The sequence below is a fragment of the Limanda limanda genome, chromosome 11 (assembly GCF_963576545.1).
Source record: "Limanda limanda chromosome 11, fLimLim1.1, whole genome shotgun sequence".
Taxonomy (NCBI): domain Eukaryota; kingdom Metazoa; phylum Chordata; class Actinopteri; order Pleuronectiformes; family Pleuronectidae; genus Limanda; species Limanda limanda.
Window position 1 is genome coordinate 28,950,206 of NC_083646.1, and position 18,377 is coordinate 28,968,582.

Here is an 18,377-nt window from a genome sequence, read left to right on the forward strand (position 1 = left end):
TCACAACTGTAGAGGGGACTGATGTAAGTATTTAGATATAAATGTCTCATTCTAATGGTCTGTAAAGTGTATGGTTTGTATTTATATAGCACTTTTCGAGTCCTGATTGCCACTCAAAGTGCTTTATAGTACAGTTTGTACATTCCACCATACATTCATACAATGCTTATATGTGCAGCACTGTTCTATATGAGAAGGGGCAATTTGGGATTCAGTATCTTGCTCATGGACACGGCATTCGGAATGATGAGGACTGGGATCAATCCGCCACCTTCTGGTTAGAGAAAGCCTGCTTTAACCCTTGAGCCACAGATGCCCCCTTTATTCTAGGTTAAAGAAGACAATTTGTATAATTTAGATAATTACACACATGTGAAAAAACCTCTAGGATTATTTAATATTTAATTTCTGCCAATAGATTGCTTCACCTAAAACTTTCAAACTGTACCTTTTATACCAGGCCGGAACAGGGTATTCATCAATATGATGCCTGAAAGAGACATCATTTAAGATATATGTGGCTGGCCCAACCAGTTTCAGGATGGATGGAAACCTGTGTAAATTGGAAGGAGGGGCAGATCCATCTCTGAGATTGACTACATGTGCTTTCTTATTGGTCTGGTCTGGTTTACACACTACAGTGCCTCTCCCTGGTTCAGAAGCCCCACAGTTTGTTATTGTAATTGATGACACTTCTACCTATAGGTTCCCTCATCAGAGAACTGCCAGGACTCATAAGTTTGCACAAGAAAGTTTCTTTATTTTTGTCTTTTTAGATACACATAAACACACTCTTTTCCTCCACTGTCCTTTGGCCATCTTTAGCCTCGTTAACCAGGAGAATCTCTGGCTTTATGTTAATCCCAGCAGCCCTGCACACTACTGCTGATAAAGGGGAGGAAGTGATAAGTCAATGCAGAACAAAAACTCTCACTCATGCAGCCAATGTCGTCCAAACCCCACTACTACAGTAATAAATCATCAACAGTGATAGGTGAAGCAACTAACAAATAATCCAAGTTGAATTTAAAAGAAATAAAGGTCAGCATGATTAGAAAACATGTTTGTTTAACTTTTTACTGTGTTCATGATTTGTCAATATGAACTATATCCTCTTGTGCTATGAACAAACACTGAATTTTCTGAAAGTTCAGAGTTCACAAGATGTGAGGTAAAAAATTTTTTTGCGTGATGTTTTACATTTGAATGTGTTTAAATGGGTACCACTTTATTGAGGGCACTGACAAATAGCAGTGCAGGGGATGAAGGCTTGGAATTGAACAGGACTTGGCAACTGTTCAGCAGGCGTAAGAAAGAGCTCGGGAGCAGACAGATGAGCCAGGGGTTAAGTGAAGCTGGAGCTGGAGACCGATGGAGATGAATTCCTTATGGAGAGGTGATAGTCAGAAAGCCAAGCAGACAAACATGCAAATTGAGGCGAGCCTGAAGCTCAAGGAAATGAATCTAATCCTGAGGAAATTACATCCGGATAAATCGGAGCAAGATTTTCAAAGCAGCAGGGAGCACTTGGTAGCAAACTGGCTGAAGCAATGATACAGTGGGTGAAGAACTGGAGTAGATGCAATGCAGGGCTTGTGAGTTGCGATATGGCTGGTAGACAGATAGGGGAATAAGACACAGGGGGAAAGAGAAAAAGAGCACTAGAAATCATCTACTTAAAGCGGAAGTTCACATTATCTACTGACCACAAGGGGTGGGTGAAGTGTTTGAGCGCAAAACACTTCTTGAGTTAAACTTTGTTGCAAGCAGAATGCAATACAATTGAGGTCAATGGTGAGTCCTTCTTCAGACGTAATAAAACAAAAACGTAACATGCCTCTATATTGCTTGTGTGGTGTCATCCAAGTGCCCAGACATTCATATTTTGAATCAAAATGAGGTCATTTACACTGTGTTTTAAGCCTAAAAGTCCACCAGAAGTTGCTAAGCCACGACTGCATACCTGTTCATGGTACTAACAACATTGTGAAGTTTGCAGATGACACAACGGTGATTGGCCTCATCAGCAACAACGATGAGTCTGCCTACAGAGAAGAGGTCCAGCACCTGGCAGAGTGGTGCACCGACAACAACCTGGCCCTCAACACAAATAAGACCAAAGAGCTCATTGTGGACCTCAGGAAGAAAGGTGGCACACACACCCCCATCCAAATCAACGGGACGGAGGTTGAGCGTGTCACCAGCTTCAAGTTCCTGGGTGTCCACATCTCTGATGACCTCTCTTGGACCCTCAACACCTCAACCCTGATCAAGAAATCACACCAGCGTCTTTTCTTCCTGAGGAGGCTGAAGAAGGCCCATCTGTCTCCTCAGATTCTGGTGAATTTCTACCGTTGCACCATCGAGAGCATCCTCACCAACTGCATCTCGGTGTGGTATGGCAGCTGCACTGTTGCGGACCGGAAATCACTGCAGAGGGTGGTGAAAACTGCTCAACGCATCACCGGTTCCACACTCCCCACCATCGAAGCTGTCCAGAGGAAGAGATGTCTGCGGAGGGCCCGCAGCATCACCAAGGACAGCTCTCACCCCAGCCACAGACTGTTTGCCCTCCTTCCTTCTGGGAGGCGTTACAGGGTCTTCCGTTCCCGTACCAGCAGGTTCAAGAACAGCTTCATCCCTGCGGCTGTCACCCTGCTGAACTCTGCACAACAGCCGCACACTGCATAGCAGCCGCCCCCCACACACACCCCCCCACACACACACACCTTCTCCACTGACTATACTTCCCCCCTCCACCCTGGCTTGGACTGCCACACCCCCTCCTCCAACCACTGAACATTTGAACATTCGTACATTGCACTGACTGTTAGTTTGTTTTTTTATACTGTATTATCCTGCTTATAGTGTATTCATATTTATATATATTTATATTAGCTCATAGTGTATTCATTCCTTATATCTTTCAATTCCTGTTAATTCCTGTTAATACTGTTATATTCCATATATATTTCTACTGTACAGATCCTATTTATTACATTTTTTACTTTAATATGCACAATACTCTGCATTAATATGCACAATACTCTGCACTTTGCAGTATTGTGCTTCCTCGTCGGAAGATATCAGCGGACAGAGTTAATCTGTCACTTCATGCCTCTGGCTGCTGCACCCAGCGTAACGTTTCACTAAACCACATGATGTAGCCTCTGTAATGGGCTTTAGTTTTACACACTGTCGTGCGCCTTGACCATACGTATTTGGTGCACTTGTGACAGAGAGTGCCTGACGCTGTTAACAGAGAGATATCGAGATGTGCACTTTTATGTGCACTTGCTCAGATCTTGATGACGCAAATCTTGGTTGACTGACTGAGTTGATAACCAACGTTGTGTCACCGCTTAGCCTGATTGCGATTGTTAGATTAAGTTCTCCCAGATATCAGAAATATATCCTGGGTATGTTGAACTTGTTTTGTAGTACAGGCCCCTGGAGCTTCTCACAGTGAGGATCTTCCAGGTGGATTATCAATAATAGCAAATATGGCAATAAACATTCCCACTCAAGCTACATCAACAAACAGTTTACAGCTCGCCCAGATGGCGTGATAGTCATGGGAGGGGACTTCAATCATGCAGATCTCAAACTGGTCATACTCACATGTCCTAAACATTACCTCATTGCTATGCATCCTGCAAACAGCTGTGGCTCTTTTTTCACTTATCCCAAAACAAATAAACATACTGGCTAGACTAAGAGAGACAGTGGAAATACTACCGCTTTTGTCTACAAAGGTGCCAAATCCTTGAGAGAACTTGGTGAGTATGGGTTTATCATCATGAGGAACACTTTATTACAAACAGTCATTTGATCCATGGTTAATATAAAAGTTTAAACATGTCAGGTTTTGATAACAGGTGTTTCATAAATGTAAATAAACACACTGTGTGGACTCAACCTGTAGAGATGTGGAATAAAATTCAAATATGTAACAAAAATGCTATGTGATGTGTCCTCTGGTTAGATTTGCCTGTTTGTATGGTGACCTGAGCTTCTGCCTCTTGAAGCAGGGATGATGTGTGCTTGGATTTCAGATGCTGGTAAGTACAAACAGTGCCTGGAAATGTGTGGACAGGAATACAGAGGGAATATGTCTGCACTGGGTCAGGGAGGCTTAGTGGTGAGAGTCTCCTTCTCAGCTGAAGGACTCCATCAACCAGTATCTGCTGTGTTGAGGATCCATAAACATGATCCTGAATCCTAATTAGCTTCAGGATGATCTTAAAGCCAAAATTAATCATACTTTCTAATGAAAGAAATTATAAGAATAAACCACAACATTAATTTCACTTGGAAAAAAATCAGACTTTGACATATTTATACGATAGTGTTGAGACATTTAAAACAGATCTTTTTCCCTATTATACAAGACCTGGTAAAGAAGAGTCCAGTATCAATAATGTAAATATACAACCTTCTCGAGGATTTTAGACAGGAAAAAGAGTTTGGATATTAGTCTGGTGTTGGCTTTAACCTCCGGGTCCAGAGTGAGTTTTTGCAGAAGGGGTTTGATTACAGCTAGCTTAAAGGACTGTGGTACATATCCTGATGATAATGATAGATTGATTGTATTCAGTAAAGTACTATTATTTAGGGTCAGAAGTTACTTTCTTTGAATAACTCTGTAGGATTGGGATCTACGATAGTAGAATAAGAGAATATGGGTATCGAGTTTTAAATGATGCTGACAATCATAAGCGAAGAGGGAAAAAGAGGAAGAGAAACTAGGCAAACTAGAATAGGCAAATTAGGCCCTGAGGTTTGAATGTATAGATGGATAAAGGAATTTTTGATCAATAGATTAATACAAGTCAGAACTGATTGAAAATGGCATACCTGAAGGCAGTATAGTAAGTCCTTCATCATTTTCAATAATGATGTGATTATGGAAATAGAAAATGGGATTGGATTCTCACTGTTTGCAGATGATGGAGCAATCTGGAAGAGGGGAAGAAATCTGGAATTCAAAGATAAAGTATGAAAACTGCAGAGAGTAATTATTAAGTTAGAAGTGTGGTCATATAAATGGGGTTTAGAATTATTAGTGGATAAGACAAAAATAATGTTCTTTACAAGGAAAGTAATGTAATGGATAAAATTATGGATAAATCAAAGAAAATGTAAAATATATAAGGTGCTTCGTGTGAAGTGAATGGGGGGCAGATAGATCAGCTTTGAAGGCCATTTGACAGGGGATTAATTAGATCAGCCTTACATTATGGTTGTATGGTATATGGATTAGCAGCAATGAGATTGTGTATTGGTGCTTTTAAAATAACCCCAACACCAGCATTACAGGTAAAATTGGGAGAATTGCCTCTAGATACGATAAGAAGTCAGCATGCATTAAATTACTTGGCTACTTTACAGGGATGAAGTAAAGAATATGCAACACAAGACAGTTCAAAACCTTATTGGGAAAAGGAGAGGAGAGACACAAAAAGCTCTGGATGGAGAGCACCACAAAGAGCAACAGAACTAAACAGAATAGAATTAAACTTCAGTCCAACAGCACCATTACCAGCAAAAGCAATGTGGATACTTCCTGATGCTAATTTAGATTTCACACTATTAAAAAAGGGTAGAGGGGCTATTTTTTATTAGCATACAATACAGGCACATATTGTAAGTAACTACAGTTATATCCATTTTTTACAGATGCATCAAATAATGTATTCAATAATGTGGGAATAGCAATTATAATTCCAGACTTTCATATTAAAATAACGAAAAAGATCAGTGAGGGGTTATTGGTATTTTACAAGATATTTTATTCATGCCTCTGACGCAAAACCAGATCGGGATAAAAAAAAAAGGTGGTGACAGTAAAACCTTGAATACATTTATTATAATATCGATAGCAATCACATATGATTTTTCATTGCCTGGTCTCTTAGGAAGAACAACAGGCAAGATTTACTGTGTTATTATCAAGTTCATAAGAGACACAGATTTGGCTAAAAGGATATTGTTTTTTCCTGCAGAATCTCATGCACACTCCAGTCCAGTTGATGGCGGTAATGCACCTTTAAGCTGGTTTGTCAAACGCCAATATACTCTGAAGAAGATGAGGAGTAGGAAGAAGTTGGTGCGACATGCCCGTGCTACTTCTGCGTTAAACGTCATCCATAAACATAGTGGGCTTACATCCCGGACACCCTCGCTTTAGGTCTTCGACGTTGTCTTGAGTTGAACACGTAACCTCCACTGTAAGTGTAGTTACCTGTCTGTGCTCTGCATTATTATGTTTAATTTATAAAGGTAAGAGTTATTTACTTGTATGTCTCCACTGTTGGTTAGCGGTGCAACCAGCTAGCAGCTAACAAGCTAACACCAGTCGTCAGAAGCCAAAGTTGGCAGCAGTTCAGACTGTACCCTTACCAATAGTCGTCTGCCAGTCAGTGTCTAAACCAGGTGCTCCGTCTGCTTTGATAAGTCTCATCACCTCCACAGAGAACCTGCCGTAGAAGGATGGCTTAAAAAAGCTGCTTTCTTGTCCTTCACAAAAACTGACCAAAGTCAACTAGCCTAAAATAGCCGCCTGTGTTAAGTTAACACGAGTTAAAATGTAAACTTCCGGTTGAAACTTCTATAATAAGTTGGGGAAATGTTCGGGCTCATTGCTTTCCACGGTAAAAATTGTATTATTATTATATTATTACTTTAGCAGAGAAATATGTAGAATTAAAATGTAGAGCGTTAATGAAGCTTTGACAACCTTTTGTTTTGCTGGAGATGCTGCATTTATGACTGCAGTAAACCTTTGTCCTATAATCCATGTCACCAATGATTAAAAAGGAGAACATTACAACTAATGCATAAAGGAATTAAGATCAAGGCTGTTGCTCTGTGTTGTGGGAAACTTGCCTGTATAATGGGGACACATTTACATAAGTGGATTCACTGTCATGTAGGGCTTGGTGTTGAAACACAAGTTGTCTATATACACATGTACAACTCCTGAAGGGATCAAATGTATATCTCTAGTAGTATTTACCGAGAAATATGATATACACTATAACCTGCTGGACTATATACTAGAGTATTTATAATGTTTAGATTACACACACTGGACGATTTGGCCAGAACTTCTGACCACGCACACCATTTGTAGGAAACAACATGAAATTTCTCACAAACCTTTTTCTACTCATTCATTCTTTTAATGGCGTTTGGCAAACTATTTTAAGTTTTAGTTATTTTCTCCTAACAAGACCAGGTTTCCTCCAAAAAGTTTGCCAATTATCTACAAAGTCCACACCATTTGCAGGACACCACCTCGACAGCCAGCGGTTAAAAGGTATTTATGTGGAGTAATAAGCAAGTTATTATACTTTAACACTATTTTTCCAGTGTTAACATGCTAACTTCAGCTTCAACGGAATATGTGGACATGTGCACCACTTGCTTTTCAGATTACTAAAACATTACAAACTTTACCTCAGATGATGGAAGCTAACTGTGGTAGCAGCTAGTTCTTAGTGCAGTCAGAGTTCAGTGAGGTCACTGTATATAATTTGAGTACACAAACTTACTTGACAACTTATTTTCTATGTGTATGGCATCACTTTTTCATCCTAAGATATGTTTTCTTTGTGTTTTTCTTTTCATTTTAACATCAGTTGCATGTTGAAGTGACATTAACCCCACCTAACTTGCTCACCCTTAATCCTGTGGACAATCTAGAGGTGTGCTCTCACGTCAGCTCATCCAGAGTTTCTTTGGGACTTTATACTAGGGGGCCAGGCGGAGAATTCAGATTCAGGAATGACATGACGGGAGCTGTAAAGCTGCCTACAGGTTTACCTGGGGGAGAAATATTTCAAGTTTAAACAACATGAGTGCATTCAACGCTAAGGCTAGATAATCCTTTCTTATCACTCTAAGTCCTAATTTTAAACTGCACTCAGCCCCATGTCACCACTTCCTACATTTTGCAGTGAGGTCGTACTGTGGCCAGAATGCCACCCAGTAATTACTCTGACAGAAGAGATTGCAGGTATTTTTGATGCGTTTCACTGACTGTGTGCTTGTAATTTCTAGAAAGATCAGTATGAAAGGTGCTGATTTAATAATGATTAATTGAAAGTGAAAATATTTGTTAGTTGCCACACTAGACTAAAATATAATCAATAGATCACCGCCTGTATTTGGAGTTGATACTGTATGTAAAGACGGTGTTTTTTTTTGTCTCACCCTACAGTCTGGGTGAACATCACAGCAGCAGAAAGGAGGAGGAGGAGAACAGAGGGAAGATCATGCAGCGTATTCTGACTCCTGGGACACTGTTGCGTATGGCAGCAGTGCGCCCACTGCTGGTTGACATCACCCTACCTAAGCCAGCAGTAGCATTGTGCTGCTGTGCTGTCCGTCTGATACCAATGCCATCTGCAGGCCAACACTGGCTCTCAACCTCAGCCTCCAGCAGGGAGGCACATCAGCCGAAACACCAGCCACCACAGGAGGAGCCTAAGTCCCAAAAGGTTCAGAGAGGGGAGGCTAGTCCTGATGCTGCAGAGGTGGATCCCCTGCAGGACAAGTCCATCGGCCTGTTCCAGAGGTTTAAGAGGACCTTCAAACAATATGGGAAGGTGATGATCCCTGTACATCTAGTGACGTCCTCGGTCTGGTTTGGAACCTTCTATTACGCTGCTATGAAGTGAGTTTACTTTTGTTCTTAGTTTCTGGCTTTGTGTTTGACAGGATTTTATTTGTAGGGTTTTGTTTGTAGGCCCCCCAGTTGCAGGATAATATAATATTGTTTAGAACACAGTATAGCATTAGTCAGAAGTATAAGTCCTGGTCAAAGTAATTGCCATCCCTGAATTTCAAGTTAATTATTAATTTGAAAAGTGAACAAACTTTGTCTAACCCCTACATATATATATATATTTTTTTATATTCTTTATTTTTTTACAGATGTTTTCAAAAACATACATCAATTGTCTATCAACCTTTTTCAAAATTAGGTAACCTTTTACATTTTGGGAGAGGTATAGTGTGTACATGTAGACAATAAGTACAGATAAAAAGAGAAAAAACAAATACATGAATAAAAACAACCCCAAAAAAACAACAATGTTAGGTGGTGACTTGATTTGATTGATTGATTGACTTGAGAGAGAATGGGATAGAGGTCGATGAGGCTTGCTAAATCAAGTCAACATTACAGGGTCATTAATTCAGTACCTCCACAAAATCTGGCCTTAAGGGTTTTACTTATCTCACCCATTATTTCCATAATGGAATGAACTCAGTTTTCCGAAGACAAAGGAAAAAGTATCCTTTCCATAACATAAATGTAATTTGCTAAATCTATCCACTCCTGTATCGTGGGGGGCGCAGGAAGCAGCCAGCACCTTGTGAGCGCTTTTTAAAAAGCTGTTATTAGTATGCCAATCATATATTTATCTAGGCGCCTTGTTTGGAAATCAACTTTTCCTAAAAATAATGTTGTAAACTGCAGGGGCAGGTCAGTATTAAGAATGCCTTTTAATGCTTTATGAACCTCTGCCCAGAAAGGTGTTATCACTGGAAAATCCCAGAATACATGCCAGTGATTTGCTTCCCGAGACCCACATTGTCTCGAGCTGGTGGGCTCCCCTCCAGCAAAACATGCTTTCTGCTTTGGTGTAATAAAGAAACGAATAATACACTTCCACCCAAATTCCCGCCACACGTTAGAGTTGGTGCATTCGCACTTGAATGTAAGCCAAATTTATCTTACATTTAATTTGCCCCACCTTATAGTTTAATGTCGCATCCCCCTCCACAGTACCCACATAAGCGTCACTCGAGGCAACAACAGCCAGCACACATTCACACTTGGACCAAATTACTGGCATATATGCAAAGAACTGTGCTGGAAATAATCACACACTTCTGCACTGACTCTGAATGAGTCCACACTATTGTGAAAATGCTTGCTATTAATAGTCAATAAAAACATTCCAGCTGATCTTCTCCATGCTAACTTCTTCCGAAGGCTAACAACATCTGCTCACACCATCGCAAGGTAAATGGTGTCACAAAACCTGACTCTTTAGGGTTAGGGTTAGAACACCAACTGGTCTGAATTCTTACACAGTGATGCCTTTTGGCCTCCGAAATGCCATGAAACGTGTTATTGGTGATTTGTTGGGGTGTGCAGAGGATGATCTGATGGTTTACTCAGACACAGGTGAATGTCACCTAGAGCGTTTGTGCTTTTCACCCACTTGGCTTAGACAAGGCTCACTGTTAACCTCGCTAAGTGTGAGTTTGCAAGGTCAACTGTGACCTAGCTCAGCCTAGTGGATTGGCAAGGCATAGTGCCTCAATGCAAAATTACAGGGTTTGCAGCAGTTTAATCTTGACAACCAAAAAAAAGCTAATGAGCTTTCTCTGCCTCGTTGGCTACATTTCAGCGGTTTTGGCCCCGCTTGCTGAAGGGAAAGGCACAATATCTCTGGTCCCTCAGTTAATAATGAAAGGAAATTTCAAAGTTTTCAGTTACAAAGTGTTTTTTTGGAGAGTGTTGGGGTTGCCATCATTAAGAGTTTGAATAACTGGGCACCAATATCCTGGTTTCACGGAGGAATAAGACACGCAGCCGTCATCGGTGTTTACCTGAACCGTCATTTAAAGAATAAAGCATAGACTTCAGAATAAGGGCCCATAATAATCATTTGAATAATCGTGATTTCGATGTTGTCCAAAGTAATCGTGATTATGATTTCGAGCAGCCCTAGGACATAGTGTTGCACGGTGTACCGGTACTAGAAAGGTACCGCTGTACCCTTACGTTAAAAACGATACGGTTTAGCATATTTTTAGTACCAGTACTTTATTATAATAGCAGGCAAAGAGAGCGCACTCTCTGCTCCGCTCCCTGTCCCGCTGCCTGCATGCATTGACTGCGAGGGGCGGGGCTACCCAGCTCTCACACATGCAACAGGCAGTCCTCTCAACGGGCGGAGACATGACATGTCTCCGCCCGGTTGCGCCACACAGTTTGAGAGAGAATCACTTTCAACAAACCGAGGACGTTCGGCTTGGCCATGGCTCCCTGAGATCACTCGCTGTGAGTGAAGCTGCCTGTTGCATGTGTGAGAGCTGGATAGCCCCGCCCCTCGCAGTCAATGCATGCAGGCAGCGGGACAGGGAGCGGAGCAGAGAGTGCGCTCTGACTGCTGCTATTTTAATAAAGTACCGGTACTAAAAATATGCTAAACCGTATCGTTTTTAACGTAAGGGTACCGCGGTACCTTTCTAGTACCGGTACACCGTGCAACACTAGCGCACACTTTGCAGCTCATTCTGAATGAGGAGCTTCTTTCACAACGTTGTGTTGGCCCAATCCCATTTCACCCCTTGGCCCTACCCCTAACACTTGTTTTTGAGGATTATCTTGCGCTTGAATAGGAATCACAAGAGGAAGTGGTTGAAATATTTCCCTACGAATTGGGACAGCCCTTCAAGAAGCCGTTAAATCATCTGTAGTCGTCGAGGAAACTCAACACGTCATCAGTAGTCGTCGATGTTAACAGACAAAGACAATTTTTCATGTCATTGTAATAACATTGTATAGATCTTAAATAGCCAAATGATATTGTTTGCAGTTACCAAAGTGACAAACCTATAACAATCCAAATAAAATTGATTGTAATGCAGGTGAATCAATAACATTTGAAATTGATAAGCTTGGCTGTGTTTTGCTTTTTAACTGTTAGGGTTCGAGGCCTGAAGAGTCAGAACTAGAGATGAGCCGGATATTCGGCTGAAACGAGTATCCGGTACGGATAAAGCACTTTTGCCGAGCACGAGTATTATACGAGTAATACTCGTCAATATCTGTGCTCGGACTGAATGAAAATCCTCACACAGCGTCACAGCGCTCCTCCCCTTCACACACCGCTCTGCTCACTCGCTCACAGAACAGCTCTCTGTCTCTCAGTCACTCAGGTTCGCGGGTCCTTTCCGTTAATGTTTAGGGTTTCTTCAGCTTGAAGTTTGTTTTTATTTCAGTTTGTACTTACTTATTAACCAGTAGAGTTCTGTTAAACTTGGGTTCGTTCAGACGTGGTGCTGGTAGAAAGCGACTCGCATGTCGGAGATTTTTTTTTTTTTTTCCGCTGCAACGCTCTTGTTCACATGAATGTGATTATACCGTGTTTGTTTTAATTATCCTCATCCGAAGCAGGAGAGACCCGCGTCACCTGTCAATCTTGTCCCCGGGAAATAGCAAACAGCATCGGACAAAGTCTCCCCGCCCCCCTGTCTCTCTCTTACTCACTCATACACACACACTCACACACACACACACACACACCTGGTGTGGAAATAAATTTAAAAAAAATAAAAATAAAAAAAATCATAAAAAAAATTCAAAGTTAAAAAAGAAAGTTATGTTGAACCAGCCCACTTCCGGGTTAAATCACACCCACTTCCGGGTTAGGCCCCACCCACTCCGAGTACAGATACGGATAATTCATATTGTTAACAGATACAGATACAGATAATGCTGTACTCGCTCATCCCTAGTCAGAACCCTATTCTTTTTTTACTGCGGTTTGTTATTTTTTAATTCTTAGTCCGAGCTTCGGCTCAAATTCCTGTGAGCTGGAATGAGCTAGTAACAGAAAACTTGGCACATGAACTTGCATTGATGTGCATCAACTTTCTGTGAAACATGAGCTCAATCGGCCTGATGGTAGCACTGTAATTAGCCCTTAAAAAGACAAATTTTGACAGGCCCCTCAAACCCTGTGTCAAAAAATTCAACACACAAGTCCAGCTCAATGAGTCCTACAAAAAAGCCTCTTGCACCATAAAAGTCCAAGAGACAGTGATAAATGCGTGCGTGTGGGTGTGCCCGCCCAGACATCAGCTACTTCTTATTTGATACATTTCCCACAAATATGGGGAGGACTCAAATAGGCCTGCATAGTTCTGTGTTTAATTTATTTCAAAGTAGGCCTATGCCAGTGTATTTCCTTCTGCTCTTCATAAGAGTTTGGTGTTTTCCTTTTCTGTAACAGGTCAAAATACCAATAAAATGTCAACAGTTTTCTTGTCATTCTATAATTTTATAAATGCAACAAACTATAGTTTTATATATAGTACAACTATATATAAAACGTTATAAGCTGTGTTATAAAGTATGTTTTGCAGCTGCAGACACATTTTATTGGGGAAGAGGGGGCAAAATGGCTCTTTTGATAGTAAAGGTTGCCTACACCTGTCCCAGTGTGTAGCCTGGCATGCTTCCCCCGCTTCTGTTTCCTCTCCCTCTGCCTGAACATTGGCTTTTCCAGTCCGAATGCCATAAATATTTGCTATGACCGAGCGGATAATCCATCCCGACCACAGACATTGACAATAGTAGTATAGAAAACGCAATTGTCTCAATTGCTGTTGTAGGACATAAAGACTGTTAATATATTTTTTCCCTTTACATTTGTTTCCCCTCAGAGGTGTGAATGTTGTGCCATTCTTGGAGATAATGGGTCTACCGGAGACATTAGTGGGCCTTTTGAAAAACTCTTCGAGTGGCTACGCTCTGACTGCATATGCCATGTACAAGGTAATTTGATGTTTTTTTTTATAGTTTTTGAACGTTTTGGTTCATTCCTTCATTGATCATTTTTAATCTGTTTTAAAACAAGCTCATTGTCAGGTTTTCTTAAATGTTCCCAATGCTGATTTACATGCGTCTCTTATAAGGGCTGCACGATATATAAAAAAAAAAATTGTCAACGCGATATCAACATGTCTTTTGTGATATACGCATCACAACAGACTGCTTGTCCTGCGATAAATGGTGTTCCATGTGGCATGCATTCATGTTCTACATGTCTATATTATACACTGCTCGGGAAAATTGAGGGAAGACTTAATAATAACACCAAATCAGTTCAACTTTATCAGTCTGTCCATTTAGGGAGCACAAGTGATTATAAATCAATTCACCTTCTTTGGTGCAAATGAAAATGAAAACAGGTGCAATGGAGAGGCTAAAGCAATACAACCCCCAAAAAGGGAGTGGTTTTGCATGTGGTGGACACAAATATTTTTTCTCTCCTTATCCTTCCTGACTGATTCTTCTCTAGTTTTGTGTTCTGCTAGTGTTGTCGTTACTACTGGTAGCATGAGGCGGTACCTGCAGCCCAAGTAGGTTGCACAGGTAGTCCAGCTCCTCCAGGATGGCATATCCATACGTGTGGTCGCAAGAAAGTTTGCTGTGTCTCCCGGCTCAGTCTCATGTCTCAGAGCATGGAGGTGATACCAGGAGACTAGCCATTACACAATGAGAGCTGGACAGGGCTGTAGAAGGCCATCAACCTAGCAGCAGGACTGGTATCTACTCCTTTGTGCGATGAGGAACAGGAGGAGCACTGACAGGCCCTCTAAAATGACCTCCAGCAGGCTACTGGTGTGCATGTTTCTGACCAATCTGGCAGAAACATGCACACCAGTTGTGCTCACCATATTTCATGAGAGTGGCATGAGGGTCTGACGTCCTCTAGTTGGACTTGTGCTCACAGCTCAGCCCTGTATAGCTTGATTGGCATTTGCCAGAGTACACCAGCATTGGTAGGTCCGCCACTGTTGCCTGATACCTTCAAAGATGAGAGCAGGTTCACACTCAGCACATGTGACTGGCGTTAAAGAGTCTGGAGGCGCTTCACCAAGGGTTTCACCACAACATAACTTCCAGATCAAACAAATCATACAAATTAACTATCAAAATGGGTTTGGCCCCTGACCCCTTTTTTAATCTAAGTCTAATATCGTGCAGCCCTTTCTTCCATCCTTAGCATCGATTTAATAAGGCATATGCAGTATAGTGATTTTATGAGGGATGGATTCAGGGATTCCTTGTGTTCCTTGTCTTTGTTTTCTTACAGATTTCCACTCCTGCTAGATATACAGTAACTCTGGGTGGCACATCACTATCAATTCAGTATCTCCGCAAACACGGCTACTTGTCCACGCCACCACCTGTAAAAGAATACATCCAGGACAAAATGGAGGAGACAAAAGAGAAATTTACAGAAAAGATGGAGGAGACGAAGGAGAGACTGTCAGAGAAAATGGAGGTTACAAAGGAACGGATCTCTGAGAAAATGGAAGAGACTAAGGACAAGCTTTCTGAGAAGCTGCAAGAAACCAAAGACAGAGTCTCTGAGGGAAAATCATTTTTTAGAAAGAAAAATGATTAGCGAAACACATTGACAGGTTGACAATTCCTCACTTCTGAGACTGGGAGGAACAGAGAGAGACATTGCACTGTCTTAGGTCAGAAATCACCTCAAGTAGTTAGCTTTCACTTGTTGTCTGTTTTAATTGTCAGATTCCTTTCTTATTGTCTAAACCCTGCGACTGCTAGTGTTGACAAGACAGCAGCTTTGTCTCTCTGATTTTACACAGGCTCAAGTTATCTGGACTTCAACTCTCTGCTGGCTGTTTCATGAAGAGGCATGCGCATATTGCGCATGTCCTCCGCAGGACATGTCTGAAAATGTCTTATGAGAGAGAGAGAGAGCAGTCCTAATGCATCTGGGTGTTGAGAAAATAAAGGTTGAAGTTTGTGGTTACTTATGTGTCCTAGTCCATCAAAGTCTTTCAGAAGAAACTTTTAAAACCTTATTTTTTTTCTCATGAAATGAGAAAGAAATAGTTTTCTGATGTATTTTTGTCTCATAGCCAAAACGATTATTTTCCTGTCTGTATCACTTTATGTTGTGGATGAAAGTCCATTCATTTTTTGGAGACTGCTTTTGAGGCAGAAATTGTCACAGTGCATGTCAGTTTACATGTGATGAGTTATTGGTCCGGTAAATTGAGTCATGTAAACATGGTGGGTCTAGTATTGTAGATGCAGTCATATGTATGAACACAGGAAGTACTGTGAATTACAGGGATATAAGAAAGTGGTTACATCGTCCTCCCTGCCGGCTATCTCAGCTGGCAGGCTGGACACTGTAACCACTCTCCTTGCTTTTCTAGTAAATAGAAAATGTTGTCTGAATTTCAAACAGATAGTGGTTCAAACTACAGATGAATAAAATAAATTGCAAATCAACAGTTTGTTGGCTTTATTTATAAGAATTAAGACTGTGCATTCAGATGGAGCCTATTGTTGGGACCTGGTATTTGGGGAACCGAAGTCGGGCCTACATGTGTAGTTAAAAGCCTAAAGGCCGAAATATGCTACTCCGACTCCGTTGCGCGCAGGGGGACGCACAGATCCCACGGAATATTTTTCATTCATGGTTCTCCGACGGCTGGGTGCTGAAAACAATTCACTGCCAGAACAGTAGGTGGCGCAACGGAAGACAAGCTTAGAGAAGCCTACCTCATTGCATGTAGAAGAAGTCCACATTCTAGGCTCTCAGAAATGCCCACGGATAGTTAGAAAAATCACAGGTACACAATGAGCTCTCCCAGGTGCTCGGAGAGGGCGTTCCTCTGTCCGTGTCAGTCAAAACGGAGTAGCATATATTGGCCTTAGAGCCGCATGGAAACCAGAGTCTCCCAGGGTGCCTCAACGTCACACAGAGATGTGAAATCCCACCAGGGGCACAACTCCTATTGGTCACTTTGGGCCCCATGACCTGTGAGGTCACTGGGCCAATATAAGGCCTGTTCCCCCTTTCTTCAATCTCTTTCCATCCACCTCTTCGAGAGGAGCTCACCGCTCTTTTCTACGCCACCCTCGAAAGGAGAAGGCTGTCCAGCTTCTGATTCCTCTCTGAGAGGTGCTCAAAGGTGCAGCTTCCAGCTCACCTCAACAAGGAAACCTCCTTCAATCCAAGCTCTACCAACCTTGAAGCAGCGACGCGATGTCCTGCAGGAGAACTTCAAACAGTAACTGAGCAACAGGACCACAAAGGCAGGAGCCACAAAACCAGCAAGACGACCTCAAAGAACTTCGAACAGCACAGCAACCCTTTTTCCACTTTCCATGGACGGGTAACACATCTGGGCTTAATAATTGTACTAGGCTTAGCAAAGACTGTTTATTCAATTCCGTGTGATGTTTAAAAGTTTGATTTGTGTTGTGATATTTTGGAGTAAATGTTAGTTATGTTATGCTCTTCACAGTCTTTCTTTGCATTTCACTCTAAACTCTTTCTCTAACTTGGCACCGACACAGACACGCGCATATCGCAGCAGCTATCTCTCTGACTCTCGCTACCTGTCGTAAACATTCCAAAGGGAGGGCTCCGTAATCTCTGGAGTGGCCAGCCGCCATTTTGGAATCACTCAGACACACACACACGCATACTCACATACATATCCTTATTTAGTATGTTCCCCGTTAGTAATTTGTGTTTTTATACTTTATTATGTTCATAACAAATGTTTTCCTTTCACAAATGTTTTTTTATTAATGTTGCATAAGTGAATTTTGCCAACCACTGGGAAGAACTCTATATCCATCAGTTTAGCTAACTATCTATATGGTAATCTTGGTTATAGTTATAAATTTAATTGTTAATCAGAGGTCCAAATTTGTAGTTAGTACTTTTATGAGACTTGGTGCCCTGAGGCAACTTGAATCAATTGAAGTTATTTAATATTAGTATTTTAAATATTCAACATTTTATTTTTATAATCAAATTTATTGAATGCCGAAAGGCACACCATTTTATGGTATCATGTTAAATGCATTACTGCATAACACTATCAGGGTTTCCCCCAGAAAACTTAGCCTAAGTCTGGTGGTAGGGCTGCTAGAAGGCACCCGCGGGGGGGGGGGGGGGGGGGGGTGTTGAGTCTTATACTCTAAACATGTTGCACTTTGTTTAATATGCACACCTAACTTTTTTATTTTGATAAGGGGTTAAATAGATACTTTGATATCTTTTTGAGTTGCACTGCTGACTTAACTTATAAGCCCTCTTTTTTATTTATTTTTATAACGTTGGAGTTGCTAGTTTAAACCTACAGTTTTGCACTTTAATATTTGAGCCTTTGTTTACATTTTGTTTTGTGCTGCATTATATGGTGACATACAGTTTGTTGTTATCAAAATAAAATTAACTGAATTGAAATGGTCAATTTGATTTTTTGGGAGGAAAATTAATCGTTTAGATTAATCGATAAAATAGTCGTCAGATTAATCGATAGAAAAATAGTCGTTAGTGGCAGCCCTACTTAATATTAAAAAAAATTCAAGTTTGCTGTGAACATAGCAGTCAGGCCTCTTATTTCAGAAACAATGAACCGTAACAGTTTGGTTACCAATAAAAGATAAGCGTACTACTTCTTTGCTTTCAGCCAGCTACTCAAACAGACAAGCAACAAAATAACAAACAAACAAAATACACAGGCAAGTGTCGGCCTACTTTGAAATAAATTAAACACAG

The 18,377-nt window shown here is 41.1% G+C and overlaps 1 protein-coding gene across 2 annotated transcripts; it reads left to right on the top strand.

Moving 5' to 3' along the window:
• Window positions 1-6,098: 6,098 nt before the first annotated feature.
• Window positions 6,099-16,087, top strand: fam210ab (family with sequence similarity 210 member Ab). Of its 2 annotated transcripts, XM_061080798.1 has the most exons (5): window positions 6,099-6,230; window positions 7,236-7,321; window positions 8,225-8,680; window positions 13,474-13,585; window positions 14,910-16,087. In XM_061080798.1, exons 3-5 carry the CDS (start codon window positions 8,280-8,282, stop codon window positions 15,222-15,224), a joined length of 828 nt encoding a protein of 275 aa, XP_060936781.1. In that variant the 5' UTR covers window positions 6,099-6,230; window positions 7,236-7,321; window positions 8,225-8,279; the 3' UTR covers window positions 15,225-16,087. The 2 variants fall into 2 exon arrangements, with proteins under 2 accessions (XP_060936781.1, XP_060936780.1); XM_061080797.1 differs by lacking the exon at window positions 7,236-7,321.
• Window positions 16,088-18,377: the final 2,290 nt, after the last annotated feature.

What these genes read in the sequence shown, in the direction of transcription:
- fam210ab (XM_061080798.1), top strand. Translation starts at nt 8,280, where the DNA reads ATGCAGCGTATTCTGACTCCTGGGACACTGTTGCGTATGGCAGCAGTG. An exon ending in TTCTATTACGCTGCTATGAA is followed by an intron (nt 8,681 to 13,473) that starts GTGAGTTTACTT and finishes GTTTCCCCTCAG; the next exon opens with AGGTGTGAATGTTGTGCCAT. An exon ending in CTGCATATGCCATGTACAAG is followed by an intron (nt 13,586 to 14,909) that starts GTAATTTGATGT and finishes GTTTTCTTACAG; the next exon opens with ATTTCCACTCCTGCTAGATA.